The 16,275-nt window shown below is 45.7% G+C and overlaps 1 protein-coding gene across 3 annotated transcripts in view; it reads right to left on the bottom strand.

Annotated features, from left to right (window-relative positions):
• NUDT3 (nudix hydrolase 3) overlaps positions 1-15,621 on the bottom strand; it is a 113,973-nt gene extending 98,352 nt beyond the window's left edge. For all 3 annotated transcript variants that reach the window (XM_005553262.4, XM_074038350.1, XM_074038349.1), the window contains exon 1: positions 15,221-15,621. In XM_005553262.4, coding sequence (XP_005553319.1) covers positions 15,221-15,319 — 99 coding nt within the window. In that variant the 5' untranslated portion in view covers positions 15,320-15,621. The remainder of the gene's footprint in view (positions 1-15,220) is intronic.
• Between the last annotated feature and the right edge of the window lie 654 nt (positions 15,622-16,275).

The following is a 16,275-nucleotide window of genomic DNA, read 5'->3' as shown; positions in this document are numbered from 1 at the left end:
TAGTTGAGGAGTCTACCTTAAAAACTACTGAAGTGATATTAGACAAAGTTCTTGGTTGCAAGCAAAAGAAACGAAGCCTGGCTGTCTGAAGCCAAAAATAATTTATTGGAAAAAATATCAAACGCTTAGAATATTGCAGTGGCAAGGACTATAGGGCGAAACCCCATCTCTACTAAAAATATAAAAATTAGTTGGGCATGGTGGCAGCTGCCTGTAATCCCAGCTACTCAGGAGGCTGAAGCAGGAGAATCGCTTGAATCTGGGAGGCAGAGGTTGCAGTGAGCCAAGATCACACCACTGCACTCCAGCCTGGGCGACAGAGAGAGACTCCATCTCAAAAAAAGAAAAAAAAAAAAAAAATTAAAGGTAATCCACAAAAGTTTTTTTGTAGAGGCAGGGTCTTGCTATGTTACCCAGAGTGGTCTCGAACTCCTGGCCTCAAGTGATCATCTCACCTTGTCCTCCCAGGGTGCTGGGATTACAGGCTTGAGACACTGCACCTGGCACAGAGATCATATTTTAAAATTTATGCCAGGCGCGGTGGTTCATGCCTGTAATCCCAGCACTTTGGGGGGCCAAGGTGGGCAGATCCCTTGAGGTCAGGAGTTTGAGATCCCCTGGCCAACATGGTGAAACCCATCTCTACTAAAAATACAAAAATTAACCAGATGTGGTGGCACGCACCTGTGATCCCAGCTACTTAGGAGGTGGAGGCAGGAAAATCCCTTGAACCTGGGAGGCGGAGGTTGCAACGAGCTGAGATTGAGCCACTACACTCCAGCCTGGGCAACAAGAGTGAAACTCCATCTCAAAAAAAAAAAAAAAAAAGTAAATACATATTAAATCAATTTTCTTTTATGCAGTAAAGTACTAATTTTTATCTATTTATTTATTATTGTTATTATTATTATTTTTGAGACAAAGTTTCGCTCTTGTTGCCCAGGCTGGAGTACAGTGGCACGATCTCGGCTCACTGCAACTTCTGCCTCCCAGGTCCACGCGATTCTACTCCCTCAGCCTCCATGGCTGGGGTTACAGGCACCCACCACCATGCCCGGCTAATTTTTGTATATTTAGTAGAGACAGGGTTTCACTATGTTGACTAAGCTGGTCTTGAACTTCTGACCTCAGGTGATACACCCGCCTTGGCCTCCCAAAGTGCTGGGATTACAGGCGTGAGCCACCATGCTGAGCCCTATTTTTTTTTTTTTTTTTTAAAAGAGAAAGGATCTTGCTCTGTCACCCAGGTTGGAGAATAGTGGCAAGATCAATGCTCACTGCAGCCTCAAACTCCTAGTCTCAAGTAATCCTCCTGCCTCAGCCTCCTGAGTAGGTGAGATTATAGGCAAGATCCACTGCAGCCAGTTAAAGTACTAATTTTTAGTGGTATATAGTATTCATACCATGAAATGAAAAGTAGGTGAAATCGAAATCACGGATTTTCCTGGTTGATTTCACTGTTAGTTACAGGGTTCAAAATGGATAGAATTCTCTGTTGAGATCTTTGTTTTCATGTCCTTGGGGATGAGAAAAAGGGTCATCACTCTCTCAGACACTGGATTGGGCCCTCTTACTTTCTCTCTTTCTCCCAGCACAGATTAGGGGGACAGACAGGGCATAAGAGCTTTCTTTATCCACAATACGTTGATACAAACAGGCTTCCAAAGGCAGCATATCTGGGCCTCTGACTTTCCGTGGTCTAGCTGGCCCAGTGTCCTTCACCTAGGATATTCTTCTACTACCCATACTCGACCAAGCTGTTCAGGTCTAGCCTGCTCCATAAAGTCATCCCTGACACTCTAGCCCATCTTTCTTCACAGGCTTCTCCAATTCCTATAAACACCTCCTATAAACTCTCCACACTTCTCTATTTTACACTCCAAACTGCATCTTATTTTTCTTTTGAGACAGTGTCTTACTCTGTCACCCAGGCTGAAGTGCAATGGCACAACCATGACTTAGTGCAGCCTTGACCTCCCAGGCTCAAGTGATCCTCCCACCTCAGCCTCCCAAGTAGCTAGGACCACAGGCGCATACCACCACACCAGGCTAATTTTTAATTTTTTTTATAGAGACAGGGTCCCACTACATTGCTCAGCCTTGTCGCAAACTCTTTTTTTTTTTTTTTTTTTTTTTTTTGAGACGGAGTCTCGCTCTGTCGCCCAGGCTGGAGTACAGTGGCCGGATCTCAGCTCACTGCAAGCTCCGCCTCCCGGGTTCACGCCATTCTCCTGCCTCAGCCTCCGGAATAGCTGGGACTACAGGCGCCCGCCACCTCGCCCGGCTAGTTTTTTGTATTTTTTAGTAGAGACGGGGTTTCACCGTGTTAGCCAGGATGGTCTCGATCTCCTGACCTCGTGATCCACCCGTCCTGGCCTCCCAAAGTGCTGGGATTACAGGCTTGAGCCACCGCGCCCGGCCGTCGCAAACTCTTGAGCTCAAGTGATCCTTCCCCTCCACTTCCCAAAGTGCTAAGATTGCAGGTGTGAGCCACTGCACCCGGCCTAAATTCCATCTTGCCAGTAGACTGAAGCTCAGATTCTGTATTCTACACATTTAAAAACTCCTCAGTTTGAAGTATTCTTTATAGATATCACAATACAATTACTTTTGTAACCAAAAATAATAATTCCCTTTTGAAAAAAAAATGACCCACACGCCCTGGCAAAAGGATGATCGTGCCCAGCTAGCTCCTCATAAAATAGTTATTGAACCTACAAAAAAAACCCCACAGAAATACAATTATCATATACAGGAACTCTCTGGATTGTTTTCCTAACTTATATTGGCAATAAAATCTAAAAGTTTTGTCTTACTATTATTAAAGGCAAACTACCCAAACTGCAAAGCTTCTTAGGAAGAAATCAATACCACAGTCATAGGTGTAAAAGCTCTGAGTCAGGGCTCCGCACATTTGGTTAATGAGGGCTGAATATAAGTCTAGCAATCAAATCATTTCTGCAAGAGGAAGCAAATAAAAGTACTAAATAATAGGCCGGACACGGTGGCTCACGCCTATAATCCCAGCACTTTGGGAGGCCGAGGCAGGCGGATAATGAGGTCAAGAGTTCAAGACCAGCCTGGCCAACATGGTGAAACCCCAACTCTACTAAAAATACAAAAATTAGCCGGGCTTGCTGGTGGGTGCCTATAACCCCAGCTACTCAGGAGGCTGAGGCAGGAAAATCACTTGAATCTGGGAGATGGGGGTTGCAGTGAGCCGAGATCGCACCACTGCACTCCAGCCTGGGCAATAGAGTGAGACTCCATCTCAAACAAACAAACAAAAAAAGCCAGGCACGGTGGCTCACATCTGTAATCCCAGCACTTTGTGAGGTCGAGGTGGGCGGATCATGAGGTCAGGAGATCGAGACCATCCTGGCTAACACGGTGAAACTCCGTCTCTACTAAAAAATACAAAAAATTAGCTGGGCATGGTGGCAGGCGCCTATAGTCCCAGCTACTCAGGAGGCTGAGGCAGGAGAATGGCGGGAACCCGGGAGGCAGAGCTTGCAGTGAGCCGAGATGGTGCCACTGCACTCCAGCCTGGGCGACAGAGTGAGACTCCATCTCAAACAAACAAATAATCAATCAAAAAAAGCCAGGCGCGGTGGCTCACACCTGTAATCCCAGCACTTTGGGAGGCCGAGGCGGGCAGATCACGAGGTCAGGAGATCGAGACCAGCCTGGCTAACACGGTGAAACTCCGTCTCTACTAAAAAATACAAAAAAATTAGCCGGGCGTGGTGGCGGGTGCCTGTAGTCCCAGGTACTTGGGAGGCTGAGGCAGGAGAATGGCGGGAACCCGGGAGGTGGAGCTTGCAGTGAGCCGAGATGGCGCCACTGCACTCCAGCCTGGGTGACAGAGTGAGACTCTGTCTCTAAAAAAAAAAGAAAAAAAAAATTAAATAATCAAACAGGCCAGATGTGGTGGTTCATGTATGCAATCCCAACATTTTGGGAAGGCAAGGAGGGAGGATCACTTGAGCCAGGAGTTCCAGACCAGTCTGGGCAACATAACAAAACCTCACCTCTACAAAAAATAAAAAATATATATTAGGAGGGTGTGGCAGCACATGCCTATAGTCCCAGCTACTCAGGAGGCTGAGGTGAGAGGATCACTTGTGCCCGGAGGGTTGGGGCTGCAGTGAGCTATGATCATGCCACTACACTCCAGTCTGGGTGGTGGACCCAGACCCTGTCTCAAAACACAAACAAATTTCCAAGTATAATAAGCACAATGTGATTTCTCTTGTTTTGTTTGTTTTGTAACTTCCCTTAATGTGTATTTTATTAGGATTCCTAAATATTCAAAGAAAAATCATGGTTAGGTATAGTGGCTCACACCTGTAATCCCAGCACTTTGGAATGTCAAGGCAGGAGGGGCTGCTGCTTGAGCCCAGGAGTTTGAGACCAGTCTGAGGAACACAGCAAGACCCTGTCTCTACTAAAACTGAATTAGCCAGGCACGGTTGTGCATGCCTGTAATCTTAGCTACACAGGAGGCCGAGGAAGGAGGATCGCTTAAGCTCAGGAGGTCAAGGCTGCAGTGAGCCATGATTGCATCACAGCACTCCAGCCTGGATGACAGAGCAACACCCTGTCTCAAAAAAAAAAAAAACGAAAGCCCGGGGCGGTGGTTCACGCCTGTAATCCCAGCACTTTGGGAGGCCGAGGAGGGTGGATCACGAGGTCAGGAGTTTGAGACCAGCCTGACCAAGATGGTGAAACCCACATCTCTACTAAAAATGCAAAAATTAGCCGGGTGTGGTGGTAGGCGACTGTAATCCCAGCTATGCGGGAGGCTGAGGCAGGAGAATCGTTTGAACCTGGCAGACGGAGGTTGCAGTGAGCTGAGATTGTGCCACTGCACTCCAGCCTGGACGACGGGGCTAGACTCCATTTCCAAAAAAAGAAAAATCACAATCCTTCTTCCTTTTAAGAAAAGTATAAGCACTATGTCTGAGTTCATATCCATTTTTATTCAACATTGCTAAGCTGCTCTTATAAAACACATCAGAAATATGTTAAAAAACCAAGTCAAAGAAAAGATTTTCTAAGCAGCTCTTTAAAAGGACTTTACTGTTTTATGAACAAAGAGATTAACTAATTGTATACAAAGAAAGCCTATTTAAGGAATCATTTCATTATTTTATTTTATTTTTATTTTTTCTTTTTGGAGCCAGGGTCTCTCTCGCTGTTGCCCAGGCTGGAGTGCAATGATGCAAACACAGCTCACCGCATCCTAGACATCCCCAGCTCAAGCGACCCTCCCACACAGGCCTCCCAAAATGCTAAACAGTCTTATTTATCCATGTATTCCCACGGTCTTACACAGACACTCCGAAAATGTGTGCTGAAAAAATGAATAAGCAGTGGGCCGGGCGCGGTGGCTCAAGCCTGTAATCCCGGCACTTTGGGAGGCCAAGACGGGCGGATCACGAGGTCAGGAGATCGAGACCATCCTGGCTAACACGGTGAAACCCCGTCTCTACTAAGAAAATACAAAAAACTAGCCAGGCGACGCGGCGGGCACCTGTAGTCCCAGCTACTCGGGAGGCTGAGGCAGGAGAATGGCGTAAACCCAGGAGGCGGAGCTTGCAGTGAGCTGAGATCTGGCCACTGCACTCCAGCCTGGGTGGCAGACCGAGACTCCGTCTCAAAAAAAAAAAAAAAAAAAAAAAAAAAAAAGAAATGAATAAACAATCGTATTGCTGAAAAAGGGCCCTTCCTTTCTGTACTAGGCTATGAAGAAAGATATAGATTGCTTCACACAGCACACAGCAGATGTGCAGCACTATTTTTATTGAGAAATGAGAATTAAAGCAGAAGCAAAGAAGTAGGATTGGGGCAAGGAGTTAAAAGAATGGAGACTGCAGTATGAATTTAGACCAGAATTCACACCTTGGGAAGGAGGCAAAAAATAATGTAATGGAAGAAATGACTAACTGGTATTAGGCAAACAGAAGGGGAAGCAGGGGAAAAAAGCTTCCAGGAAAGATTTTGAGAAATGAGGAGTAGAAATGTCCAGTCATGACTGGATCAATGAACCCATCATGATCTTAGAGCAATGTTAATATTGAACAGCGACCAAGATGTGTTACAAAAGGACTCCCTGACCACCTTGGGATCTACCGGAAGCCCTCTGTCATGGTTATTGCCTCTGGGATTGCTCCTTGTGTCTTACTCCCTTCTCTAGAGCCTGCTGTCGGTTCACCTGCTCCTCTGGGGCATTTTACAGACAAACAGGCCACCAGTTTCTGCCCACTGAGGAGCTCCAATGTCAATCATCTCTCCATTCCAACCTGGTGAGCTGAAGGATCTGAGAAAATGTGAAGCAGCTCCCTGTTTGCCAAGAGACATAGGGCTTCTAGTGGAAAAGTACAACAAACAAACCTAACACCTTAGGAACAGCTTCATCCTTTCTTTATTAAAACAGCTTTAAGGCACAGGGAAATCTAACTCACACAATCCTATTAGTATTCATTTTTCTCCCTGGGTAAAAACAGACCCGTTAGGAGCAGCTTTAACTTTCCTAGGCACTGTGATGTCATTTGTTGTATGTTCTGTATCATCTGGCCTTTCTAAGAGTACAAACAAGCCCACCCCTGTCTCTCACTTCTCCTCACAGAGGCTCTAAAAAAGGAAAGACTGGGGGAAGAAGGATAATCTTACTGGAAGTACTTTAGGAGGGCCAAAGTTGAACAATATGACAGATGAATATCATATTACCCAATTTAGGATAATAAAATCTTACTCAAGAAGTTAGTCTTCTATACAGTTTATGCTAAAGTTCAAGTAAAGGATACTGTTGATTAAAAAATATAAATGTAGGCTGAGCGCGGTGGCACACGCATGTAATCCTAGCACTTTGGGAGGCTGAGGTGGGAAGATCGTTTGAGCTCAGGAGTTCAAAACCAGCCTGAGTAACAGAGTGAGACCCTGCCACCACACACACACAAATTAGCTGGGCAAGGTGGCATGCACTTGTACTTCCATCTACTTGGGAGGCTAAGGTGGGAGGATCACTTGAGCCTGGGAGGTGGAAGCTGCAGTGACCTGAGATCGCATTACTGCACTCCAGCCTGGTCAACAGAGCAAGACCTTGCCTCCAAAAAACAAAAACAAAAACAAAAAACTCAAAACAAGATCTTGGCCCTAAGAACAAAGATTAGCAGATAAATATACATTTATATGTACATACTTCATATATTAATTATATATTATTTGCAAAAAGCAAATGAAAATATTAAATAATCAAACAGGCCAGATGTGATGGCTCATGCCTATAATCCCAACACTTTGAGAGGCCAAGTAGAGAGGATCACTTGAGCCAGGAGTCCCAGACCAGTCTGGGCAACATGAGACCTCATCTCCACAAAAAATAAAAAATATGGCCAGGTGCAGTGGCTCACGCCTGTAATCCCAGCACTTTGGGAGGCCGAGGTGGGCGGATCACCTGAGGTCAGGAGTTCGAGACCAGCCTGACCAACATGGAGAAACCCCGTATCTACTAAAAACACAAAATTAGCCAGGCATGGTGGTGTATACCTGCAATCCCAGCTACTTGGGAGGCTAAGGCAGGAGAATCGCTTGAACTCAGGAGGTGGAGGTTGCGGTGAGCCAAGATTGTGCCACTGCACTCCAGCCTGGGCAACGAGAGCGAAACTCTGTCTCAAAAAAAAAAAAAAAAAAAAAAAATACATATACATATACATATACAGGCAAGGTAAGGTGGCACACACCTATAGTGTGTATGTATATAGTATATACATACATATAATGTATGTATATAATACGTATATGTATGCATATTATATACATACATTATACAAATGTATATACAAATACATTATACAAAAGATTATACAAATAAATCTTTTATATGCATATAAACATGTATTTATTTGCTAATCTTTGTAGGGCCAAGATCTTGTTTTGAGTATGAGTCTATTGCTGAATTGTAAGTTGTCTTTCTTTCATATGCCACACCCATAATAAATGATCTATGTTTCCCAGTCCTAGTTTCTATAAAGAACAAAAACCTAAAAACATTCATGAAGTAATCTATGAGCACAGTCCTAGACTTTTAAGATCCCCTCTCCAATCTTCTCCAGTTTATTTGTCCATATAAGTGAGCAGTAATTTATTTTCTTTTTCTTTTTCTTTTTTTTTTTGAGACAGACTCTCACTCTGGAGTGCAGTGGCGTGCTGTTTGCAACCTCCGTCTCCCGGGTTCAAGCAATTCTTGTGCCTCAGCCTCCCATGTAGCTGGGACTACAGGCACACACCACCGTGCCTGGTTAGTTTTATGTATTCAGTAAAGATGGGGTTTCACCATGTTGCCTAGGTTCGTCTCAAATTCCTGGGCTCACATGATCCGCCCACCTTGGTCTCCCAAAGTGCTGGGATTACAGGCATGAGTCACCATGCCCAGCCTTATTCTTTTCTGAACTCAAATTTCGCTGGTTAAGTTGCACAATTACAATAACAAGTACAATGAACATAAACAGATACAGGAATAAAGGTAACTAACTGTAATCACACAATTTGGCAGCTGGGAGGTCATCTGGTTGGGGTACACCAGACCCAGAAGCCTGCTGAGTAACTGCCAAGCATTCAGTGTACCAAGCTGGTTAAAGTAGTGGTTGGTTAAGAAACTGTATATCAGGTTCAACCTACTGTAATAAATGTTAGTACCACAAATATCCAATTTAAAGATGTTATCAACATATCAATAACAATCAGTAGAACTTGTTAAGTGGGAGATTTTTTTCTGTTAAATTTTGTTTATCAACAAGAAGAGGAGCCAGAAAGAGAAAAGGGAATCATTTTCATCACGCTGTTGGGTCTGTTTGTTGTTCCATCTCTCCCATTAGACTCTAAGCTCCCTGCATGTCTGTCTCCTTCATAACGGTATCACAGAACTTGGCACTCAATGAGTGTTCAATGAACTTACTACGTTGACACATCTTAACCTGGATCAGAATTTCAGCCTCTCGTTGCTGGTCTATAAATAAAGTTTTCTGGAGCTGGGGAAAAAAAAACCTAGAATGATAGGTTTGGCTACTCATGAGATATTATCTTCTAATATAGTCATGTACTACATAACATTTCAGTCAACTACAGACTACATATACAAGAGTAGTCCCAAGAGATTATAATGGAGCTGAGAAATTCCTATCCCATCGTAGCTGTGGTGTCATAGCACAATGTGCTACTCATGTGTTTATGGTGAGTACACAATCAAACCTACCGTGCTGCCGGTCACATAAAAGTCTAGCACAGTTAAGCACGGTGGCTCATGCCTGTAATCCCAGCACTTAGGGAGGCTGAGGAGGCAGACTGCCTTAGTCCAGGAGCTCAAGACCAGCCTGGGTAAAATGCCAAAACCCTATCTCTACAAAAAAATATGAAAATTAGCCAGGCATGGTGGCGCGTGCCTGGAGTCCCAGATACTTGGGAGGCTGAGGTGCAAGGATCACTTGAGCCCAGAAGGTCAAGGCTACAGCGAGCCGTGATCACACCACTATACTCCAGCCTGGGCAACAGAGTAAGACCCTGTCTCAAAACAACAACAACAAAAAAAATGTAGCACATACAATCACGTGCAGTACATAATACTTGATAGTAAATGTATTACTGGTTTATGTATTTACTATATTGTACTTTTTATTATGTTAGAGTGTATTCTCTCTACTTACTTACTTTTTTAAAAAGTTAATTGTAAAACAGTCTCAGAAGAAAGGATTGTTATCATAGGAGATGACAGTTCCATGCCTATTATTCTCCTGAAGACCTCCCAGTGGGATAAGATGCGGAGGTGGAAGACAGTGATACTGACGATCCTTGACCCTGTGTAGGCCTAGGTTAATGTGTGTTTGTGTCTTTGTTTTCAACCAAAGAAAAAGCTTAAAAAGCAAAATATGGGCCGGGCACAGTGGCTCACGCCTGCAATCCCAGCACTTTGGGAGGCCAAGGCGGGCGGATCACGAGGTAAGGAGATCGAGACCATCCTAGCTAACACGGTGAAATCCCATCTCTACTAAAAATACAAAAAAATCAGCCGGGCATGGTGGCGAGCGCCTGTAGTCCCAGCTACTCAGGAGGCTGAGGCAGGAGAATGGCGTGAACCCGGGAGGCAAAGCTTGCAGTGAGCTGAGATCACACCACTGCACTCCAGCCTGGGTGACAGAGCGAGACTCCGTGTCAAAAAAGAAAAAAAAAAAAAAAGTAAAATATGGGTAGGCAGAGGAACAAAAAGTAAAACAAATAAATAATAAATAATATCTTTAAATAAAGTTTCTAGAATAAAGATATAACGAAGAAAACATTAGCCAGGCATGGTGGCATACACCAGTTGTCCTAGCTAGCTGTTGGGAGGCTGAGGTGGAAGGATCACTTGAGCCCAGGAGTTCAAGACCAGCCTGGGCTGTTGCCTGGGCAAGAGAGCAAGAGCTCAACTCTTTTAAAAAAAAAAAAAAAGTGATTTTAGTGTGACAGGAAAAAAAGAGAAAATATTTTTATACAGATGTACAATGTGTTTTAAGCTAATATTACAAGAGTCAGAACGTTAAAAAATGTAAAAACTTATAAAGTAAAAAAATTACAGTAAGCTGTTAATTTTTGAAAAAAATAATTTTTTGATTTAATGCAACCTAAGCTGTACAGTGTTTCTAAAGTCTACAGTAGTGTACAGTAATGCCCTAAGCCTTCGCATTTACTCACCGCTCACTCACTGACGCATCCAGAGCAACTTCCAGTCGCACAAGCACCATTCATAGTAAGTGTCCTGGTCAGGTGAACCATTTTTTATTTTTTGTACCGTATTTTTCCTGTACTTTGCTTGTTTAGATATGTTTAGAAACACAAATACTACTGCATTACAATTGCCTATTTATTCAGTACAGTCACATGCTGTACAGTTTTGCAGCTTAGGACCAACAGGTTATATACCATATAGCCTACATGTGCAGTAGACTATACCAGCCAGGTATGTGTAAGTACATTCTATGATGTTCACACAACAACAAAATCACCTAATGATGCATTTCTCAGTATGTATCGCCAATGTAAGCAACACACGGCTGTATTTTCATCTCTTTTTCTTCACATTGCATGTATGCTTCTTGACATTGCTTAAATTTATAAATCAAGGTCCTATATATACTTATATTACTATCGTATTAATGCTAATAATATTCTGTAAACTATTCCATCTTGATTAAGGCCATCAGTGCCCATTAAAAATTTTTTTTAATTGGGTTGAATGCCCTATTCGGTTTGAATTTTACATTCCCACAATGTGTGGCAGCTAATGCTTCTGGCACATCTATTGAGAACATAAAAGTTCTCCTGGAACTAACAAATTACTTTCCTTCCAACACAATTATATAATCTGAGAGTTGAAAAGCACCCTAGAGATTATTCTGTGGTCCAAAATCCCTCCCGATTAAGGAATCTCATCTAAAACTACTCAACTCTGTCCACAGGAAGGGATGCTAATCTTTAGATTCCCCATGACACAGTGCTGCCGCCATCGTAGGCTCTTTAATACATGCTTTTTGTTGTTTTTAATACACATTTGTTGAACTGAAGAAATCTAAAATGGACGTATTTCACTCATTTTCTTTTTCTTCCCAGGCTTTAGCTGTAACACCCACTGCATCTGTAATTGAAAGCTTTGCATGATTCCTCTGCTCATTAACCAACATTCAAAAAGAAATTCAATAAAGGAAACTAAATGTTTCAATGCATTAAAGAAACTTCATTTTAACAGTTTAAAATTTTAAGCTCCTGGACTGGCAAAGTGGCTCTTGCCTATAATCCCAGCATTTTGGGAGGCTGAGATGGGAGGATCTCTTAAGCCCAGGAGTTTGACAATAGCCTGGGCAACAAAGGGAGAACCTGTGATATGGTATGGCTCTGTGTCCCCACCCAAATCTCATCTCGATTTGTAATCCCCACCTGTGGAGGGAAGGACCTGTAATCCCTCCCATGTGTTGAGTGAGGGAAGTAACTGGATCATGGGGAGTTTCCCCCATGTGGTTCTCATGCTAGTGAGTGCTCACGAAATCCAATGGTTTTATAAGTGTTTGGGAGTTCCTCCTTCGCTTCTCTTTCTCCTGCTGCCTTGTGAAGAACGTTCTTACTTCCCCTTTGCCTTCCGCCATGATTGTAAGTTTCCTGAGGCTTCCCCAGCCATGTATAACTGTGAGTCAATTAAACCTCTTTCTTTATAAATTACTCAGTCTCAGGTATTTCTTTATAGCAGTGTGAAAATGGACTAATACACCCTTTCTCCACATAAAATTTAAAAATCAACCAGGTATGGTGGCTTGTTCATGTAGTCCCAGCTACTTGGGAGGCTGAGATGGGAGGATTGCTTGAGCACAGGAGGTTGAGGTTGCAGTGAGCCATGATCACACCACTACACTCCAACCTGCGTGACACAGTGAGACCCTGTCTCAAAAAAATAAATAAATAAAGGCCGGGCACGGTGGCTCATGCCTGTAATCCCAGCACTTTGGGAGGCCGAGGCGGGCGGATCACAAGGTCAGGAGATTGAGACCATCCTGACTAACACGGTGAAATTCCGTCTCTACTACAAATACAAAAAATTAGCCGGGCGTGGTCGCAGGCACCTGTAATCCCAGCTACTCGGGAGGCTGAGGCAGGAGAATGGCGTGAATTCAGGAGGCAGAGCTTGCAGTGAGCTGAGATCGTGCCACTGCACTCCAGCATGGGAGACAGAGCCAAGACTCCGTCTCAAAAAAAATAAAAAATAAAAAATACAATATAAAAACTAGCCAAGCATTGTGGCAGGCGCCTGTAATCCCAGCTACTCAGGAGGCTGAGGCAGGGAGAACGGCTTGAACCCGGGAGGTGGAGGTTGCAGTGAGCTGAGATCAAGCCACTGCACCCCAGCCTGGGTGAAAGAGGAAGACTCCGTCTCAAAATAAATAAATAAATAAATAAATTTTTAAAAATAAAAATGTAAGCTCCTAGAATCGCCTGAACCTGGGAGGCGGAGGTTGCAGTGAGCCGAGATTCGGCCACTGCACTCCAGCCTGGGCGACATAGCGAGACTCTGTCTCAAAAAAAAAAAAAAAAAAAAGAAAAAAAGCAAGCCCTAGAAGGCAAGTCTTATGCCTGGTCTGACTTGTAAGATGCCGTGAGGTAGCCTAAACAGACAAGTAAGCTTTCAACATTAATGTTCCTAATGTCAGTGCATAATAAAACATTTAACAGAAAATGGAAAATTAAGCCTTTGTTAGTTTGCTTATGATCTATAGTTTTCAATTTATCAAAAAGACGTTTTCTATTTCTAGTATGATTTATTATTATTATTTTTAATTTAGAGATGGGGGTCTGTTGGCCAGGTTGGTCTCGAACTCGTGGCCTCACCACCTTGGCCTCCCAAAGTGCTAGAATTACAGGCGTGAGCCACCGCGTCCGGCCTGGTGTGATTTTTCTTTTTTTTTTTTTTTTAGTAGAGACGGGGTTTCACCGTGTTAGCCAAGATGGTCTCGATCTCCTGACCTCGTGATCCGCCCGTCTCGGCCTCCCAAAGTGCTGGGATTACAGGCTTGAGCCACCGCGCCCGGCCGTGATTTTTCAAAACAAATAGTCTTGCATCATTTGTGCAACTAAACTATACTTATAATTGGGGTGCTCACAGATTTAGGCATACTAGTGTAGTAAGACATGCTATTATGCTAATCAGCTTTCCCTTCAGTTAAGAGCCTGTGATCCCATCTGATTTCCCATAACATGATATGATAATGAAGAGAATAAAGCCTCTGGAGCAGTAAGCACCACGAATAATTTTACTTTACTCAAATATGCATTCCAAAACAGTGTATAATTTACAGCACGGCCCTGGTTAGCTATTACAATGCATCTGTTTTGGGGACTTTTACAATATATGGTAGGATACAAAGCATACGTTTCCAAATCTCCTTTCTTTCTGTTTTGCTGAAAGGGCGCACACATGGGATCCCTTAACAGCACAATTCACTAACTAATTTTCTTCAGGCAGTAATTCAAATTCCCACTTCCTCCTAAATACCTCTGGACAGCAACTCCTGGCAATCCATCTGTCTCTTTCGCCACAGCTTCTTTTCATAACTAACGGGTCAAGTTCCTTTCCCCATTTCGACACCATGCACTGTACTGCGGCCCTGCCACCATAGCCCACTGCTGAATGCTGGAGTATAACATATTGGATTTCACTGTCCTTCACTGTTTGCAGTTTAACTGCCATTTTACCACAATGCACATAAGAGAAATGCATTCCCACAGGCATCTTATGAATTTCCAAAGCAGCTATTCTTTGTGGATTTACAAAACATGTGCTTCTCTGAACTCCCTTCATCACCACAGAAACGGCTTTGGGAAGCCGAGATTTTTGTTTAAAGTACCCTATCTATTATAAAAAGAAACTGATTCTAAAACATTTTTATTTTCCTAGCTAATTTAATTCTAAGGCTCTTCCCACAAGGCAGTGGAGGAACGTCAGAGCAAAAATATTAAATCCTGCTTTTGGTCTTCCCAATTAATATGAAACATTGTCAGCACACAAAGATTATTATATCAAATGTCCTTTCTTCTCAGACTACACCATAAAGGCTACCCAGCGCACTGTAAAATAAACAGCTGGCTGTGGCTTATGCACAACGCCCTAAATCTTCCGAAGACACCCCCACCCCCATCCCTCGGCTTTGGGCTCACAGACACCTAATCCTTCGGCAAACCCCAAACCTGCCAATGAAGCGCACTATTTCTCTGCCACAAAGGCCGGCCCGCGCCTCGTGCACACCAGCCTCCGCACACATGTGCCTGGCTGACAAGTGCGGAGCGGCTCTTCCTGGATCAAAGCCGTTGGCCTGAACCGAAAGCCGCACTCTTCCCAGCCCACTGCCTTCTCCCGCGGCCGCTCTCCCCGGTAACAGGCGGCCGAACCGAAGCGCTCCGGCCGCAAGCCGGTCACCCCCTCCGCCCGGCGCGTCCCGTGCGGCCACACTCAGACCCGCTTCCCCTCAGCCCCAACGTCCTTGGTCCTTCCCCCCTTTTTCGCCTCAGGAAATTCCGTCGGAACATCATTCTGCACCAGCGGGGCGGCCCGGGCACACCCTCCTCCAGCGGCGGCGCCCCTCGCGCCTCCACCCGAAGGGGCCGGAGACCCGGCGACCCCGGCCAGCCCAGCCTGGCGCCTCACCTCCTCCTCGCTCTCGCTGCGGAAACACAGGCATGCGGCCCGCTTCTTGTAGCCGTCGCCGTCGTAGGTGCGGGTCTGGTTCGACTTGAGCTTCATCATCCTCTGGGCCCGGGTGGGGGTGCGGTGCGGGTCGCGGGAGTCGAGGGGTGGGGAGCCCGCTCTGGACGGCCGCGTGCGCGCGCGCCCCCGGCTCGGCCAAGGGAAGCAGGGAGGGGGAGCTTGTCCGCTACACGGCTCCGCCGCTGGCCTGCCGCGGCCGCCTCATTCCCCCCGGCCCAGGTCCCGCGCCGCCGCTGCCACCGTCACGGCTGCCGTCTCCGCTGCCGCCAGGGCCGCCGCCCCCTCTGCCACCGCCACCCCCGACGACGACCGCGCCGCCATCTTGGGCGCGATGCGTCAGCGGCGTAAGGCCGCACCGGCCTGCGGGACGACCGCGCGCTCGCAGCGCAGGCCGCGTTCGGGAATCGCGCCCTCCCAATCCGCGCGGCGGAAACCAGCGTCTGAAAGGAGCTGGCCGCGCGACTCCAGGCGGCCGCTACGCCGCCAGCGTAGGCGTAGAACTGGGGGGGCGCCGCGCGGAAGAAGCCGGGGGAGATCGGGTACCCGCGCAGGACGCCTAGCGGCCGGAGCGGAGACCCAGCGGTCCAGCCTCGGCAGTCAGCGGATGGGGAAGCGGGGACTTGGCCAAGGTCACGCCGCGTCTCCGCGGCCGAGGATGAACCAAGGTCATGCCACCTGCCCCTGGGCCGTGCCTGTCGGTCTCGAAGGGGTTGAGGAGGAAGGTCTGAAGGAAAAGGCAGGATGTAGTTAAAGGCAACGGAAGCTGCAGCTGGAAACACCTGAGATTTGGAACTGCACGGAAACGGGGCGTGGGAGGCGTGTGCACTTTCGTTGATAACCTGAACCTCTGGATGTCTTATGGGCTGGTGCATGTCGCCCATTACAAAGAACAAATATTTATCCTGCAATCCTTTATTGATGCTAAAAGCAATTGCTTCCTCTTACGGTAAATGAGGGCCAGAAAGGAAGACGCGCGCGTGTGCGTGTGTTACACA

This window comes from Macaca fascicularis, chromosome 4 (assembly GCF_037993035.2).
Source record: "Macaca fascicularis isolate 582-1 chromosome 4, T2T-MFA8v1.1".
NCBI lineage: Eukaryota > Metazoa > Chordata > Mammalia > Primates > Cercopithecidae > Macaca > Macaca fascicularis.
The sequence above is the reverse complement of the archived record's forward strand: the minus strand, read 5'-3'. Positions and strand labels throughout refer to the sequence as shown.